Here is a 14,275-nt window from a genome sequence, read left to right on the forward strand (position 1 = left end):
CAAAACAAAATGGCTGCCTAATCATATGATATACATCCTCCATATTATGCACAATTGTTCTTACCATAGATGTCAATAAACATGGCAAAAATAAAGCATTTTTGTAAAACGGTTTTTGTTTTATTATTAATTTAAAAATATCGTTAAGCATTTTTGAACAATTCAAAATGGCTGCCAAACCACATGACGTATCAACTTCTCTTGAACAAATCTGAATGTTAGTCATAAGATAACTCTATAAACAAAATTTCAAGTCTGTGCCATAAGCGGTTTCGGAGAAGAAGATTTTTGTAGTTTTTAAAAACCGCGTATACGAAACAAAATGGCCGTCAAGCTATGCATTGTAGGGCTTTCAAATTGCACATACTAATGCTCACTATAGACCTCTACAATTTGCAGAAGTTTTATGAAAATTTGCAAATGTTTTATTTCAAGAACGCGACTGCGCAGTGCGAATTTTTACTGCAATATTGCCTTTAGGGGGTCATGACTATGTGTACTCATGTGTCTGCTACACTGTAATATAGTTAAATAGTGTAAACATAATGTATAAAGTGCAAATTTACGCAATTAAACAGCGATAAAAAGGCGAATGGCTCATAGCAGCTATGTTTATTATGGAAAATTCGCAGTTTGAACAAACTTGGTAGAGGACCTTGCAAGGAGCACATGTGCAAAATTGCGCTTCATTGCACTTAGCGGTTGCAGAGAAGAAGATGTTTAAAGATTTTCGCATATTTCAAAATGGCAGCTAGGTCATGTGACTAAATCACTTCTCTTGAACAAACTTTATTCTAGGTCAATACAGCAGTACACACAGCAAGTTTCACAGCTGTAACATAAGCGGTTCTGGAGAAGAAGATTTTCAAGCGGTTGTCGAAATTTGTCGCAAAAAGCAATATGGCTGCTAGATCACATGACCTATGAGATTTATTTTGCATAGGATTATGCACAGCATAGATCTTTAGCATTGTGCCAAGTTTCATGAGTTTTTGAGTTATGCTGTTGTTTTTATAAGCACTTGAAAAAAGTGGCAGAATAATAATAATAAAAAAAAAATTAATAATCTTGACAATAACAATAGGTTGTCCTGCAACTTCGTTGCATGGCCACCTAATAATAATCTTGACAATAACAATAGGTTGTCCTGCAACTTCGTTGCATGGCCACCTAATGATGTGGGGTTTTAGCCATGAATATTGTTTTAAATTACTGCAGTTAAAACACTGACCCAAAATAGTGAAATGCTTGTACAGTACCACCTCCTGCACATTCTCAGCCAATTGGCTGCTAGCAGAGGGTGTCAAGCATCCCGATTGTATTTAATCAGGATGATTTCAGTCTGCAACCTTACGACCGCTGCTTCTTAATCTACTTTGGGGGTAGATTGCAGCATTCACTACTTGATAAATAAATAAATGTGTTAAAAGGATAGAAAGGTCAAAATTTAAATTTGCTAGTGTGCATTTCAATTTGAAATAGAATCATTTTTGCAATTCCATAAGATAAAATGCTTCTAGAAAAAGTTCTTACTGGTTTTCTGCGGCACATTTACATAAGCTGTGAGGGCCTGTGGACCAGTATTCAAGCACCGCACATTCTCAGAGATTCGGTAGTGGCTTATATAAAACAAATGACTTCTTCACAAAAGCAATACACACAGCTACCAGTTATCTGATCAGACATGGTGTTTGAATATTGGTGCATGGCCCTCACAGGATATGTGCGTATGCCATAGAAAAAACAGTGCTAACTTTTATTAGAAGCATTTTTGCTAATGGAGGTATATTTCAACAATGCTTCTATTTCAAATTGAAATGCAGCAGTTGTATTTGTAGGTGGTTTCCAGAAGGGGAGCTGCAATGGTTGTAGCTGCTGAGCTGGACTTTGTGGGGGTTAAATATATAGTAGTAAGATATAGAAAACCAGCGCGCTTTAATGATATAAATTTATTATGGATACAAGACAATACAAAAATTCCAGTCTACTGCAGCAAGCACTTTTCTTGTCTTACACATTTCGGTAACTTAGATTTACAAATACAAAAATTACATACTACAATGATATAGATTGTCATTTTTTTGCATTAGAATGTTCCTTTAAATTCATGTTGAAAGTCCTATAAACAGTTACATTGTCTGCACAGCAATTTGTTGTTATGCAGATAATGACTAATTACAAAGGTACCACAAAGTAATCATCAGCATAAAAACACTGCATCAGTAGCTCATCTCTCTGATTATCTCAGAGAATTACTAAAACCCAAATTTATCAGACCAGGAGCAAAGCATTTGCCTTGTATTTCTCATCAAAACTCTATTGTTATCTATAAATGCTTCATGATTTTTCCTTTTACTTGTCAGAATATCGTTGCCGTTGGGGCCGGTTTCTGTGACGGCCTTGGTTTTGGTGATAACACAAAAGCTGCCGTTATACGTTTGGGGCTAATGGAGATGATCGCCTTTGCCAAGCTGTTTTGCACCGGTCCTGTTACATCTGCTACTTTTCTGGAAAGCTGCGGTGTTGCCGACCTGATCACAACATGTTATGGTGGCAGGAACAGGAAAGTCGGGGAAGCCTTTGCCAAAACTGGAAAAGTAAGAATTCTCTAATTCTTATATAAAGTTAATTTCTAGTATATGAAGATATTAGTATGTAAGAAATATATCTGAAAAAAACAGAGCAAATGGAACGCGACACAGTGCACCAAAATTCACAGAAAATCTAAGTGCAGTAGTTAAAAGTATCAATTTATTAATAAAAGCTCATAAAAGATGCACACTCATAGAGATAACCTCAAACATGTGAGGTATGTTTTAGCATATATTGAAAGATATCGTCCTTAGAGCCGCAGGTGTAGCACACTCCTCCGTGTCCCTCAGCGTCCACACAGTAGGTAGTATAGGGTAAAGCGTTACTTTTCCATTTATAAGTCTCAGATACAGATATAAGAGGCACACAGAGTATGATGAATACTGGCCCGTAGTGTAAAAAGAGGCTGATGATCTCTCAAAGACAGAGACAGTGTGTGTTGGAAAAACGGCCGCTCTGTAAAAACCGGCTCCAGTACTGCCGTTACCACTAACACGCTTGTGTCAACCGTCACGTATGATGGGCGTGGCCTAACACATTTGTATTTTATTTTATTATTTTGGGGCTTACATGTTTTTAGAAGTGAATCACACCATATAGAGTTTTAGTGCTGTTATAGTATACATTAACTTTAGTAGCAGCGTGGCGCTCCTATCTACAACTGTGGTGTTATCATAGCTGTTCTATAGATTTCTGAAGATATTAGTAGTTAGCTCATTTTTTTAAAGGGACCCTAAATATGTATTCATTCATCATTTAGATAGAGAATAAAATTTTAAACAACATTCCAATTTACTTCTATTATTTAATCTGCATTCTTCAGATATACTTTGCTAAAGAAATAGCAATGCACATGGGTGAGCCAATCACACGAGGCATCTGTGTGCAGCCACCAATGAGCAGCTGTTGAGCCTTTTTATGTATGCTTTTCAACAAAGGATGTCAAGAGACTGAAGCAAATTTGATAATAGACGTAAATTGGAAAGTTGTTTTAAATTGTATACTCTTTCTAAATTATGAAAGAAAGAAAATGTGAGATGTATTTTTTTTTAATGTTTTTTTTTATGTTTTCTTAATTAATTTTTTTTTAGAATGGGAACAATTACATTTACAAATACTTTAATATGGTAACTTATTTGTGCAAAGATTCTAAAAACAATAAGATAACATTTTCCCTAGGTTTTAATTACTAAGTCATGCACACTTAGTACTTATTTCTCTTGTTAAGTGTATCCAGTCCACGGATCATCCATTACTTGTGGGATATTCTCCTTCCCAACAGGAAGTTGCAAGAGGATCACCCACAGCAGAGCTGCTATATAGCTCCTCCCCTCACTGCCATATCCAGTCATTCTCTTGCAACTCTCAACTAAGATGGAGGTCGTAAGAGGACTGTGGTGTTTTATACTTAGTTTATTTCTTCAATCAAAAGTTTGTTATTTTTAAATGGTACCGGAGTGTACTGTTTATCTCAGGCAGTATTTAGAAGAAGAATCTGCCTGCGTTTTCTATGGTCTTAGCAAAAGTAACTAAGATCCTTTGCTGTTCTCACATATTCTGAGGAGTGAGGTAACTTCAGAGGGGGAATAGCGTGCAGGTTTTCCTGTAATAAGGTATGTGCAGTTAAAATATTTTTCTAGGGATGGAATTTGCTAGAAAATGCTGCTGATACCGAAGTAATGTAAGTAAAGCCTTAAATGCAGTGATAGCGACTGGTATCAGGCTTATTAATAGAGATACATACTCTTATAAAAGTGTATTTTAAAACGTTTGCTGGCATGTTTAATAGTTTTTTACATATGTTTGGTGATAAAACTTAATTGGGGCCTAGTTTTTTCCACATGGCTGGCTTGAATTTTGCCTAGAAACAGTTCCCTGAGGCTTCCCACTGTTGTAATATGAGTGGGAGGGGCCTATTTTGGCGTTTTTTTGCACAGCAAAAATTACAGACACAGACATCCAGCTTCTTCCTGCATGATCCAGGACTTCTCTGAAGGGCTCAAAAGGCTTCAAAAGTCGCATTGAGGGAGGTAAATAGCCACAGTAGAGCTGTGGCAGTTGTTGCGACTGTTTAAAAAACGTTTTTGTCATTTGTTATCCCGTTTTTGGTATTATGGGGTTAATCATCCATTTGCAAGTGGGTGCAATGCTCTGCTAACTTATTACATACACTGTAAAAATTTCGTTAGTGTAACTGCATTTTTTTACTGTTATTTCAAAAAAATTTATATTGCTTGAAAACTTGTTTTAAAGTGTTTTCCAAGCTTGCTAGTCTCATTGCTAATCTGTTTAAACATGTCTGACACAGAGGAACCTACTTGTTCATTATGTTTGAAAGCCATGGTGGAGCCCCATAGGAGAATGTGTACTAAATGTATTGATTTCACCTTAAACAGTAAAGATCAGTCTTTATCTATAAAAGAATTATCACCAGAGGGTTCTGTCGAGGGGGAAGTTATGCCGACTAACTCTCCCCACGTGTCAGACCCTTCGCCTCCCGCTCAGGGGACGCACGCTAATATGGCGCCAATTACATCAGGGACGCCCATAGTGATTACCTTGCAGGACATGGCTGCAATCATGAATAATACCCTGTCAGAGGTATTATCTAGATTGCCTGAATTAAGAGGCAAGCGCGATAGCTCTGGGTTTAGGAGAGATACAGAGCGCGCAAATGCTGTTAGAGCCATGTCTGATACTGTGTCACAATATGCAGAACATGAGGACGGAGAGCTTCAGTCTGTGGGTGACATCTCTGACTCGGGGAAACCTGATTCAGAGATTTCTAATTTTAAATGTAAACTTGAGAACCTCCGTGTATTGCTTGGGGAGGTATTAGCTGCTCTGAATGACTGCAACACAGTTGCAATTCCAGAGAAATTGTGTAGGCTGGATAGATACTATGCGGTGCCGGTGTGTACTGACGTTTTTCCTATACCTAAAAGGCTTACAGAAATTATTAGCAAGGAGTGGGTTAGACCCGGTGTGCCCTTTTCCCCACCTCCTATATTTAGAAAAATGTTTCCAATAGACGCCACTACACGGGACTTATGGCAGACGGTTCCTAAGGTGGAGGGAGCAGTTTCTACTTTAGCAAAGCGTACCACTATCCCGGTTGAGGACAGTTGTGCTTTTTCAGATCCAATGGATAAAAAATTGGAGGGTTACCTTAAGAAAATGTTTATTCAACAAGGTTTTATTTTACAGCCCCTTGCATGCATTGCGCCTGTCACTGCTGCGGCGGCATTCTGGTTTGAGGCCCTGGAAGAGACCGTCTAGACAGCTCCATTGAATGAAATTATTGACAAGCTTAGAACGCTTAAGCTAGCTAACTCATTTGTTTCTGATGCCATTGTTCATTTGACTAAACTAACGGCTAAGAATTCCGGATTCGCCATCCAAGCGCGTAGGGCGCTATGGCTTAAATCCTGGTCAGCTGACGTGACTTCAAAGTCTAAATTACTCAACATTCCTTTCAAGGGGCAGACCTTATTCGGGCCTGCCTTGAAGGAAATTATTGCTGACATTACTGGAGGCAAGGGTCATACCCTTCCTCAGGACAGGGCCAAATCAAAGGCCAAACAGTCTAATTTTCGTGCCTTTCGAAATTTCAAGGCAGGAGCAGCATCAACTTCCTCCGCTTCAAAACAAGAGGGAACTGTTGTTCATTCCAGACAGGCATGGAAACCTAACCAGTCCTGGAACAAGGGCAAGCAGGCCAGAAAGCCTGCTGCTGCCCCCAAGACAGCATGAAGGAACGGCCCCCTATCTGGAAACGGATCTAGTGGGGGGCAGACTTTGTCTCTTCGCCCAGGCGTGGGCAAGAGATGTTCAGGATCCCTGGGCGTTGGAGATCATATCTCAGGGATATCTTCTGGACATCAAAGCTTCTCCTCCACAAGGGAGATTTCATCTTTCAAGGTTATCAGCAAACCAGATAAAGAAAGAGGTATTCCTAAGCTGTGTGCAAGACCTCCTAGTAATGGGAGTGATCCATCCAGTTCCGCGGACGGAACAGGGACAGGGATTTTATTCAAATCTGTTTGTGGTTCCCAAGAAAGAGGGAACGTTCAGACCAATCTTGGATCTAAAGATCTTAAACAAATTCCTCAGAGTCCCATCATTCAAAATGGAAACTATTCGGACCATCCTACCCATGATCCAAGAGGGTCAGTACATGACCACAGTGGACTTAAAGGATGCCTACCTTCACATACCGATTCACAAAGATCATCATCGGTTCCTAAGGTTTGCCTTTCTAGACAGGCATTACCAATTTGTAGCTCTTCCCTTCGGGTTGGCCACTGCCCCGAGAATTTTTACAAAGGTTCTGGGCTCACTTCTGGCGGTTCTTAGACCGCGAGGCATAGCGGTGGCTCCGTATCTAGACGACATCCTGATACAGGCGTCAAGCTTTCAAATTGCCAAGTCTCATACAGAGATAGTTCTGGCATTTCTGAGGTCGCATGGGTGGAAAGTGAACGTGGAAAAGAGTTCTCTATCACCACTCACAAGAGTCTCCTTCCTAGGGACTCTTATAGATTCTGTAGAGATGAAAATTTACCTGACGGAGTCCAGGTTATCAAAACTTTTAAATGCTTGCCGTGTCCTTCATTCCATTCCACGCCCGTCAGTGGCTCAGTGCATGGAAGTAATCTGCTTAATGGTAGCGGCAATGAACATAGTGCCATTTGCGCGCCTGCATCTCAGACCGCTGCAATTATGCATGCTAAGTCAGTGGAATGGGGATTACTCAGATTTGTCCCCTCTACTAAATCTGGATCAAGAAACCAGAGATTCTCTTCTCTGGTGGCTTTCTCAGGTCCATCTGTCCAAGGGTATGACCTTTCGCAGGCCAGATTGGACAATTTTAACAACAGATGCCAGCCTTCTAGGTTGGGGCGCAGTCTGGAACTCCCTGAAGGCTCAGGGATCGTGGACTCAGGAGGAGAAACTCCTCCCAATAAATATTCTGTAGTTAAGAGCAATATTCAATGCTCTTCTAGCTTGGCCTCAGTTAGCAACACTGAGGTTCATCAGATTTCAGTCGGACAACATCACGACTGGGGCTTACATCAACCATCAAGGGGGAACCAGGAGTTCCCTAGCGATGTTAGAAGTCTCAAAGATAATTCGCTGGGCAGAGTCTCACTCTTGCCACCTGTCAGCGATCCACATCCCAGGCGTAGAGAACTGGGAGGCGGATTTTCTAAGTCGTCATACTTTTCATCCGGGGGAGTGGGAACTCCATCCGGAGGTGTTTGCTCAACTGGTCCATCGTTGGGGCAAACCAGAACTGGATCTCATGGCGTCTCGCCAGAACGCCAAGCTTCCTTGTTACGGATCCAAGTCCAGGGACCCGGGAGCAACGCTGATAGATGCTCTAGCAGCTCCTTGGTTCTTCAACCTGGCCTATGTGTTTCCACCGTTTCCTCTGCTCCCTCGACTGATTGCCAAAATCAAACAGGAGAGAGCATCGGTGATTCTGATAGTGCCTGCGTGGCCACGCAGGACCTGGTATGCAGACCTAGTGGACATGTCATCTCTTCCACCATGGACTCTGCCACTGAGGCAGGACCTTCTAATACAAGGTCCTTTCAATCATCCAAATCTAATTTCTCTGAGACTGACTGCATGGAGATAGAACGTTTGATTCTATCAAGGCGTGGCTTCTCCGAGTCAGTCATTGATACCTTAATACATGCTCAGAAGCCTGTCACCAGGAAAATCTACCATAAGATATGGCGTAAATATCTTTATTGGTGTGAATCCAAGAGTTACTCATGGAGTAAGGTTAGGATTCCTAGGATATTGTCCTTTCTCCAAGAGGGTTTGGACAAAGGCTTATCAGCTAGTTCTTTAAAAGGACAGATCTCTGCTCTGTCTATTCTTTTGCACAAGCGTCTGGCAGAAGTTCCAGACGTCCAGGCATTTTGTCAGGCTTTGGTTAGGATTAAGCCTGTGTTTAAAACTGTTGCTCCCCCGTGGAGCTTAAACTTGTTTCTTAAAGTACTTCAGGGAGTTCCGTTTGAACCCCTTCATTCCATTGATATTAAACTTTTATCTTGGAAAGTTCTGTTTTTGATGGCTATTTCCTCGGCTCGAAGAGTCTCTAAGTTATCTGCCTTACATTGTGATTCTCCTTATCTGATTTTTCATTCAGACAAGGTAGTTCTGCGTACCAAACCTGGGTTTTTACCTAAGGTGGTTTCTAACAGGAATATCAATCAAGAGATTGTTGTTCCATCATTGTGTCCTAATCCTTCTTCAAAGAAGGAACGTCTTTTGCATAATCTGGACGTAGTCCGTGCCTTGACGTTTTACTTACAGGCTACTAAAGATTTTCGTCAAACATCTGCCCTGTTTGTCGTTTACTCTGGACAGAGGAGAGGTCAAAAAGCTTCGGCAACCTCTCTCTCCTTTTGGCTTCGGAGCATAATACGCTTAGCCTATGAGACTGCTGGACAGCAGCCCCCTGAAAGGATTACAGCTCCTGAGGCCTCTGTTGAACAGATTTGCAAGGCTGCGACTTGGTCTTCGCTTCACACCTTTTCAAAATTTTACAAATTTGACACTTTTGCTTCTTCGGAGGCTGTTTTTGGGAGAAAGGTTCTACAGGCAGTGGTTCCTTCCGTTTAAGTTCCTGCCTTGTCCCTCCCATCATCCGTGTACTTTAGCTTTGGTATTGGTATCCCACAAGTAATGGATGATCCGTGGACTGGATACACTTAACAAGAGAAAACATAATTTATGCTTACCTGATAAATTTATTTCTCTTGTAGTGTATCCAGTCCACGGCCCGCCCTGTCCTTTTAAGGCAGGTCTAAATTTTAGTTAAACTACAGTCACCACTGCACCCTATGGTTTCTCCTTTCTCGTCTTGTTTCGGTCGAATGACTGGATATGGCAGTGAGGGGAGGAGCTAGCAGCTCTGCTGTGGGGGATCCTCTTGCAACTTCCTGTTGGGAAGGAGAATATCCCACAAGTAATGGATGATCCGTGGACTGGATACACTACAAGAGAAATAAATTTATCAGGTAAGCATAAATTATGTTTTATGCACAATTTTGTTTATATTTTTTGGGTGTGAATAAATGTGTATGGTCTTCAGAATTCTATGGGGTATATGGGAATCATCTATAATCACATGCCATAGACTTTAATAGTGATTTGTGTAGAAAACAATTCTTGGCTTGGTCTTCTAAAGGATTAGAACACACATTTATATCCCTCTCCCCAGCTGAGATGCCCTAACTTTTCAAACAAGACGTAAGGTAAATACACAATGTAAATAAAAGGCTTAAAGGGACAGACAATGCCAAATAAGTTAATGCTCTTGTGTGTTTGCACATTTTCTTATTCAACTATTGCTATTCTATTGTTATGTGTTTAATCCCAGCATACATGTGACATGTATCTACCAATCATTGGCAGTGAATGAAAATAGAACATGAAATGGCACTGTGAGTATATAATAGGAGGACAAAAAGACCTAGTACAATACCAGTCCGGTGCTACCCCAGAAAATATGATTCAACATACACTCCCAAAGACAGGAGAGAAAGTTAGGGCCTCGTAGCACTCTTCCTCCTCACCAGAGTTAATAGGCTAAAACATAACCTTTATTGATAAGTAAAAACAGGGAAATTTTGTAACATACACCCCACCACCAACAACTAAAAGTACTGTGTTACACCCCACTGTTTCCTGGCCGATAACTGGATACATCAGCTTCAGGTGCCAGGGGTGAAGAGCACAAATAAAACAAATAAACAGACGCGTTTCGGTCTGTGACCTGGCCTTTCTCAATGTTTTATTATAATGACAAGCCTAATTATTGGGAGCTGGTCCCTTATAAACCCAACCAAAAGTAATCATGCAACCAAAACTCATATCATCATCAGTCCCCTTCCATCACCTAAATGTTAATCCTTACTGGTTACATGATAGGTGTGTATTCACTTCTATTCTGTTATTGGCTATACCTTTAATCTTAGCACCAAAGCAAGGAGAGAAGACTAATGCTGCATAGTAGTGATATATGTGAAATCTGCATGTTATGAACCGGTTTACATTCTCATGTTAAAGTGCATGGACAGTAACAAAAAGTGCTCTCAAAACAGAACCAGTTCGCTATTAGACTCATATTCCATGCTTAACCTCTAACTGAGAATATATACCTCAATACCCTTCATATTCTCAATAACACTTACACACAGTCATCCTTAACCATCACGAATTAGCTTTAACAGACAATCGTGATTTGTTTACTACATTGTCATAGGGCTCCTCCTCTCGGCACGCAAATAACCTATCACAGTGCTAAACGTCATGGGACACCTCCCATCTCTTACACTACACCTCTCATAGATCACATGAGCGTTACCTGTCAAATATGAGAATCAGCAAGCTGTCGACGAAACGCGTCTATTTGGTTTATCTGTGCTCTTCACCCCTAGCACCTGAAGCCTATCCAGTTACTGGCCAGGAAACAGCGGGGTGTTTGTTTTAGTTGTTGGTGGTGGGGTGTATGTTACAGGATTTCCCTGTTTTTACTTATCAATACAGGCTATGTTTTAGCCTATTAACGCTGGTGAGGAGGAAGAGTACTACGAGCCCATAACTTTTTTCTCTCCTGTCTTTGAGAGTGTATGTTGTATCATCGGCAGTGTTCATCTTTGAAAGGTACACTACTTCTTTGGACCTGACTTTAACTTTGCAAGTGTTAAACACATAGTTCATTGCAAGCAATAGAGCAATAGCGAAATGAGCTAATGCATTAAAACATTTTGCAGCAGTTGATTTCATATTTCTAAATGCATCAAAATATAGTTTGCTCATTCACTCATGTACATTATATAATACATACTACCTACTAAAACAGGACTCAACAAATTTGTTAAAAATCTAGGAGCCATCTTATAAATTAAGGAGCCAGAGACTTTTGGCCATCCTTGCATTACATTATATAATAACATTATTATATACATTATATAATAACAACCCAATAAAAGTCAGATTTATATTTTACTTCTGCAAGGCTTAGAAATGATACATCCCAGCCACACCAAGCTAAATTGTAGGTGAAAATGGTGGCAGCTAGCCTGGGGAAGTAGGGACAACCATAGGTGTCTCAGTGGGGATGCCAATACATAAATATTAAAAAACAAGCGGTAGCGCTCAAGCAGGAACAAACAATAGCTCAATAGCTTGTTCTCTGGCAAATTGCCACCCAAGAACAGCCCCTTTCTCCTACATTGGTGTGTCCGGTCCACGGCTTCATCCTTACTTGTGGGAATATTCTCTTCCCTAACAGGAAATGGCAAAGAGAGCACAGCAAAAGCTGTCCATATAGCTCCCCCTCTGGCTCCGCCCCCCAGTCATTCTCTTTGCCTGCTCTGAACAAGTAGCATCTCCACGGGGATGGTAAAGAGTATGTGGTGTTAGTTGTAGTTTTATTTCTTCTATCAAGAGTTTGTTATTTTAAAATAGTGCCGGTTTGTACTATTTACTCTACAACAGAAAGTGATGAAGAGTTCTGTTAAAAGAGGAGTATGATTTTAGCAACAGTAACTAAAATCCATTGCTGTTCCCATGCAGGACTGTTGAAACCAGAGAACTTCAGTTGGGGGGAACAGTTTGCAGACTTTTCTGCTCCAGGTATGACTAGTCTCTTTTCTAACAAGACATAGTAATGCTAGAAGACTGTCATTTTCCCTTATGGGATCGGTAAGCCATTTTCTTAGACTCATAACAGAATGAAGGCTTATAAATGGGCTCTATACTGGTTGACACTATTGTGGGCTAAATCGATTGATTTATATAATATTTATATGACTTTTGGAGTGTTTTGTGACTTTGAAACACTTTTGGGGACGTTTTTATTACGCCTGGCAGTTGTTTAGACACCTAATCTAGTCAGGAAGGCCCCTTCACTCTGGTATGCAGAGGGAGGAGGCCTCATTTTCGCGCCTCAGTTGCGCAGTTACTTTTGGAAGCAGTGCATGCAGCTTTATGTGAGAGGTTCCTGTGACCATAAAAACGATTTCAAGAAGGCTTATTTCTGTGGTGAATAACCCCCAAGGAAGGTAAAAGCCGCAGCAAAGGCTGTGGCAGGGACTGTAGTGGGTTTAAATTGGTAAATTGAACAATTAGCTCATTTAAGGGGTTAGAGACTTGAAATTTGGTGTGCAATACTTTCAAAGCATTAAGACACTAGGGTGCAAATTTTGTAAAGATCGGATATTTCCTTCATAGTTTTTCAAACATTCAGAAATAAAGTGTGCTCTGTTTATTATTTAAAGAGACAGTAACGGTTTTGTTTAAAAACGGTTTTATTGCATTAATAGCCTGCCAAAGTCTGTCTAACATGTCTATACCTTCAGATAGCATATGTTCTGTGTGTATGGAGGCCAAGGTGGTTCCCCCTTTAAATGTATGTTCAAATTGTGCCATGGCGTCCAAACAAAGTAAGGACAGTACTGTCACATTTAATAAGGTTGCCCAAGATGATTCTTCAAATGAAGGCAGTGGGGATAGTTCATCATCCTCTCCTTCTGTGTCAACACCAGTTTTGCCCGCGCAGGCGACACCTAGTACATCTAGCGCCCCAATGCTTGTTACTATGCAGCAATTAACTGCAGTAATGGATAATTCTATAGCAAATCTTTTATCCAAACTGCCAGCATTTCCCAGAAAGCGTGATTGCTCAGTTTTAAATACAGAGGATGAGCAAGTGGGCACTGACGATAATTTATCTGTTATACCCTCACACCAGTCTGACTTGGCAGTGAGGGAGGGTCTGTCTGAGGGAGAAATTTCTGATTCAGGAAAAGTTTCTCAGCAGGCAGAACCTGATATCGTGGCATTTAAGTTTAAGTTAGAACATCTCCGTGCCCTGCTTAAGGAGGTGCTAACTACTCTTGATGATTGTGACTCTTTGGTGATTCCAGAGAAATTGTGCAAAATGGACAAATTCCTAGAGGTCCCTGTGCACGCTGATGCCTTTCCGATACCCAAGAGGGTGGCGGACATAGTGACTAAGGAGTGGGAGAAGCCAGGTATACCTTTTGTCCCACCTCCTATATTTAAGAAAATGTTCCCCATTGTCGACCCCAGAAGGGACGCATGGCAAACAGTCCCTAAGGTTGAGGGGGCAGTTTCTACGTTGGCCAAGCGCACAACTATTCCCATTGAGGACAGTTGTGCTTTCAAAGATCCTATGGATAAAAAATTGGAAGGATTGCTTAAAACAATATTTGTTCAGCAAGGTTTCCTTCTCCAACCAATTTCGTGTATTATTCCTGTCACCACGGCGGCGTCTTTTTGGTTCGAGGAACTAGAAAATTCGCTCCATAAGGAGACTCCATATGAGGAAGTCATGGACAGAATTCACGCACTAAAGTTGGCTTATTCCTTTATTTTAGATGCCCCTTTCTCCAACATAGGTGTGTCCGGTCCACGGCGTCATCCTTACTTGTGGGATATTCTCTTCCCCAACAGGAAATGGCAAAGAGCCCAGCAAAGCTGGTCACATGATCCCTCCTAGGCTCCGCCTACCCCAGTCATTCTCTTTGCCGTTGTACAGGCAACATCTCCACGGAGATGGCTTAGAGTTTTTTAGTGTTTAACTGTAGTTTTTATTATTCAATCAAGAGTTTGTTATTTTGAAATAGTGCTGGTA

General features: G+C 40.9%; 1 protein-coding gene across 1 annotated transcript in view; it reads left to right on the forward strand.

Moving 5' to 3' along the window:
* Nucleotides 1–14,275, forward strand: part of GPD1 (glycerol-3-phosphate dehydrogenase 1) — a 241,569-nt gene that overhangs the window by 123,668 nt on the left and 103,626 nt on the right. The window contains exon 6 of the mRNA XM_053708353.1: nt 2,364–2,597. Coding sequence (XP_053564328.1) covers nt 2,364–2,597 — 234 coding nt within the window. The remainder of the gene's footprint in view (nt 1–2,363; nt 2,598–14,275) is intronic.

The sequence above is a fragment of the Bombina bombina genome, chromosome 3 (genome assembly GCF_027579735.1).
Source record: "Bombina bombina isolate aBomBom1 chromosome 3, aBomBom1.pri, whole genome shotgun sequence".
In the NCBI taxonomy this organism is placed as follows: Eukaryota; Metazoa; Chordata; class Amphibia; order Anura; family Bombinatoridae; genus Bombina; species Bombina bombina.